The sequence below is a fragment of the Notolepis coatsorum genome, assembly GCF_963971535.1.
Source record: "Notolepis coatsorum genome assembly, contig: SCAFFOLD_3701, whole genome shotgun sequence".
Taxonomy (NCBI): domain Eukaryota; kingdom Metazoa; phylum Chordata; class Actinopteri; order Aulopiformes; family Paralepididae; genus Notolepis; species Notolepis coatsorum.
Window position 1 is genome coordinate 7,501 of NW_028170535.1, and position 5,000 is coordinate 12,500.

Sequence of the window (5,000 nt, forward strand, 5' to 3'; positions counted from 1 at the left end):
GATGTATTTGTGGTAAATGAACACCTTAGGGAGGTGTCCATTCTTGAGGTTGGCTGTACTTTTGATTACAGCTTAGAATAAGCCTTCCTAACCAAAATGCTGAAATACCAACAGCTGCAGCAGACCATCTCACAGCTAGGCTCCAGATGTAAACTCCTAGTTTTTATCTTTGGCAGCCTAGGGCATGTGCACAAGTTGGTTGTGAGGGGCCTACAAATAGCCGGTCTCCCCAAAAGGAAGGCCAAGCAGTTAGCCAGGTACTGCTCAGTATCAGCAATTATAGGAAGCCGCTCAATTTGGAGGAGGCGCTGTTACCTTTACCCTTTATTCTGCCGCCCATGCACCTTGTACCTGACTGTTCTTCATGATTTTCTGATTGCACTCGCATTGTTTATGTCCTTTGTATGAGGTTTCCTTGTACTTCTGTTTATGTGGACATACATAAACATTTCAAATGTGTGTCTGTGTGTATTCGTGTAGAGATAGAGGGTGAGAGAAAGTGTGTGTGCGTGTGTTTATGTACAGTGTGTGTGTGGGTGTTTATTTATGTACTGTGTGTGTCTGTGTGAGTGTAGTGGTGTGCATGGGCGGGGGTAAAGCCAGAGCGAGAGAGAGAAGGGAGGGATGAGATGAGGAAATGGGAGGGGTAGAGGTGAAGAAGGGTTTAAGAGTGAATAGAGAGACAGGTAGAGTAGAGGAGGTGTGATGAAGAGATTACAGATCAAATTGGAAACTAAAGTGATGGAAGTGAAGACAGGACAGAGGAAGATAACTGGGCGGTCCCCCATCCGACTATGACCAATCCGTCACCGCGCAGAGGAGACGACAACCAATGACAACACCACTGACCCCCCCCTACCATCAGCTTGTTTGCAAAGAAAACTAAAAAAAAAAACTACTGTTTTAAACGTGTTGCGCAGTGTTACTCTTTAAAAGAAGAGTTTACAAAATATCTCCTAATCTTCCTCAGATGTTTCCATGAGCTCTAATGTTGGGCTCCGATGAAAGAAACAGGAGGAAGGGAAAAAATAAGGTAAATTGGGAGGAGAGATATGAGGAAGACAGATAAACAGCTCAGAGACTCTGGATAGCAGAGATAGTGAACGCCACAGAGATACAGTTGAGTTAGAGAACAGAGTGAAAACAGGTGGGAGGAGAGAGAGAGGGGGGGGGGTAGAGAAAGCAAGCACCAGCAGATGAAAGAGAGAGGGAGCATACAAGAGATGGTGAGAGATAGAGATAGAGACAGAGATGGAGAGAGATAGAGATGGAGAGAGATAGAGATGGAGAGAGATGGAGAGAGATAGAGATGGAGAGAGATAGAGATGGAGAGAGATAGAGATAAAGAGAGATGGAGAGAGATAGAGATGGAGAGAGAAAGAGATGGAAAGAGAGGTGGAGAGAGATAGATAGAGAGAGAGAGAGATGGAGACAGCGGGATAGAGTGAATGAATGAATGAATGAATGAATGAATGAATGAAAACTTTATTAACAGATTGCAGAATGGGTACAGTACAGTACAGCTCAATACATACAATTGTTAAGGGGATGCAGACCAGAGAAAGACTTTCGTCTTGTTTACATCAGGGTCCCCCATTTTCAATTCATCGTAGAGAGACAGACATATGGATAGATGAGAGAGAGAGAGAGAGAGAGAGAGAGAGAGAGAGAGAGAGAGATGGAGCCAGATGGATAGAGAGAGATGGAGACAGAGAGATGGATATATATATATATATATATATATATAGAGAGAGAGAGAGAGAGAGAGAGATGGAGACAGAGAGAGAGATGGAGACATGCATAACAATATGAGAGATATGCATGGTTACGAGACAGCCCAGTGTACTAAAACAGAAAGATACACACAAACTTCTGAAGCAGCCAGCCAGTCAGTCAACCAACCAGTAAGCCAGCCAGCCAGCCAGCCTCATCTCCCTCTCTCCCTGTGTGACATTGACACCTCTGGGGCGTCGTGGAGAATGTGAGGAGAGAGTGACAGGCTGTCTGATTGGTCCCAGCAGTAGGCATCATGTCATGCCACTTCTTATTGACAACACAGCCATCTCTTAATGGCCCGCCCCAGAATTTACATATCGGGGTGTTGTGTGTGTGTACGTGTGTCCATGTATGTGTGTGTGTGTGTGTGTGTGTGTGTGTGTGTGTGTGTGTGTGGGTGTGGTGCAGGGGCCCCTGATGCAACTCATTAATCACAAACACTGTCTGTCTGTCAGACACAATCCCCTCCACACCACGCAGGATGCATGCATCCAAGATCTGAAATTGTGAGTGAGAGTATGTGTGTGAGTGTGTGTGTGTGTGTGTGTGCGTGCACGTGTGTGTGAGTGCGTGTGTGTGTGTGTGAGTGCGTGTGTGTGTGTGTGCGTGCACGTGTGTGTGTGAGTGCATGCGTGTGTGTGTGTGTGTGTGTGTGTGAGGGTGTGCACGTGTGTGTGTGTGTGTGTGAGTGCATGTGTGTGTGTGTGTGTGTGTGTGTGTGTGTGTGTGTGTGTGTGTGTGTGTGTGTGTGTGTGTGTGTGTGTGTGTGTGTGTGTGTGTGTGTGTGAGTGTGTGTGGGTGCCTTGCTTTAGCATCAGTATTAGTGGGGATGATGATGATGATGATGTAGGGCTGGGCGATATGACGATATTATATAAATATCGGGTACAGTTCATTAACGATACACTTTTTCAACGTAGCGTGGATATCGTGATGTTTTGCCCAAGAGGATTGTGTCGCGTCAATCTGTCCACACGTTACTCGTTCATATCTCAGCCTGTGCTGAGATATGTCCATTCCGCGGTCTGTTAATAAAGTTTTCAATCAGACAGATGTATGGAAAGGCTTTTATTATAACATTCGTTGTAGTAAAATCATTATGCCTCATTTAGTCATCCTGTGAAGCACTGGTCTCCTACTCGACGGCCGCGGGGAGCTAACGTTAGTAGCTTTGTTGATGTTCAGCACACGGGACATTCAGGAAGTCAAAAACTAATAACGCTTGCCGATTGGTGCTAAGAACAGCAGGGCGGGTGCAAGCGGTGTGACGTCATTGGCAGACTCGACTGTCAATCAAAATGATTATGTTTCCGTCAGAATGAATGAATGAAAACTGTATTAAAAGGTTGCAGAATGGGTACAATAAAGTACAGGAGGATGAAGACCAGAAAAAGACTTTCGGCTTTTTTACATAAGGGTCCTCCATTTTCAATTCATCAAAACATTTAGAGACATACATATATACAGTAGTTTCATAAAAATGCTAAAATGCTATTTATTGATTGATTGATTTAAAACTTTAACATATTGCAGAATGGGTACAGTACAGCTCAATACATACAATTGTTAAGGGGATGCAGACCAGAGAAAGACTTTAGTCTTGTTTACATCAGGGTCCCCCATTTTCAATTCATCATATTTCATATCTAAATCATATAATATCTCATATGCAATATATAATCTAATAATCTAATTCTAATATAAAAATGCTAAATGCATGGGTATTTTATTTTGTCTTTAATGTTAGCTTGCAAACTCAAATACTGTCTTGGTAAGCCTCATAATGAATTGTTTGGGGTAAAAAAGAAAAACATCGTGATGCGTATCGTGTATCGCCGAAAGGTCAGAAAATATCGTGATATCATATTTAGGCCATATCGCCCAGCCCTATGATGATGATGATGATGACGACGACAATGATGATGATGATACAAATTATGAGGATGATGATAATAATAATGATGATGACGTTGACAACGATTTGATGACGATGTTGATGATGATGATAACAAGGATGATTGTGATGAGGGTGATATTCCACTGAAGAAAAATGTAATTACTGAACATTTCCTTCAGCTAGAAACAGTGCATTCCGCCCACAATCATCATCATCATCACACACACACACACACACACACACACACACACACACACACACACACACACACGCACACACACGCACACAGATACACACACACAGATACACACAGATACAGTATGGACTATGGACACAGCATAACACCTACCCATGGTGCTGGGAATGCGAGGATGGGTGGATGGATGGATGCTGGGGTCTGGGTGGAGGTGGAGGAGGAGGAGGAGGAGGAGGAGTGGAGGTAGGGTGGGGTCGGGGCCAGGAGCTGTGGCTGGCTGACAGAGAGAGGTGCTGCTGGACTGGAGAGCTCACATACGGAGGTCTGCTGCCGATGGAACACAACAGACCCAAAGAAAAAACAAAAGACTAACATAAGATTTGAAATATCACCACTCGCTCACTCGCTCGCTCGCTCACTCACTCACTCACTCGCTCACTCACTCACTCGCTCGCTCGCTCGCTCACTCACTCACTCACTCACTCACCTCACTCACTCACTCACTCACTCACTCACTCACTCACTCACTCACTCACTCACTCACTCACTCACTCACTCACTCACTCACTCACTCACTCACTCACTCACTCACTCACTCACATCACATCCTTCACAATGACTCATGAATAATGGGAAATATGGGAATAAACATTGAACAAATGTTAATCTGCAGAAAAACACTGTCATTCTGGCTCCCATGATGCATTTGTCGATTGGTGGAAAACGGGAGAAAATTCCTCCCACTTTTCCATTCTAAAAGGCGGCCATGTTTTCACAAGTTCCCTCAGCTGGGTTCAGCGTGAGTTTACTGCCCACACAATCCCACAACAGCCCCAGTTTCCTATTCCGGGAGAGAGAAAAAACATTTGCACATTCAGAAGCACAAACCCTAATGGAAAAAACAATATCCCATAACTCATATAACGTGTAATAGCATCAAAGAACTGCGTACAGTATTTGCACTAAGGTGCTCAATGTCACCACTCTCTCTCTCTCTACGTCTCTCTCGCTCGTGTTTGTTATAGCTACATCCATAGTTTGCTTTTTAATCTTTTTTATTTTTTTTTATTATGTTTTGACAGTATCGCGTTAAACCCATTTTTACCCCCCCCCCCCCTCTCTCCCACAATC

General features: G+C 44.1%; 1 protein-coding gene across 1 annotated transcript in view; it reads right to left on the reverse strand.

Moving 5' to 3' along the window:
* Positions 1-4,022: 4,022 nt before the first annotated feature.
* The window catches only part of LOC311248495 (uncharacterized protein), a gene marked incomplete at both ends in the record, with an annotated part of 4,899 nt that continues 3,921 nt past the window's right edge, over positions 4,023-5,000 (reverse strand). The window contains one exon of the mRNA XM_084339366.1: positions 4,023-4,196. Coding sequence (XP_084195492.1) covers positions 4,023-4,196 — 174 coding nt within the window. The remainder of the gene's footprint in view (positions 4,197-5,000) is intronic.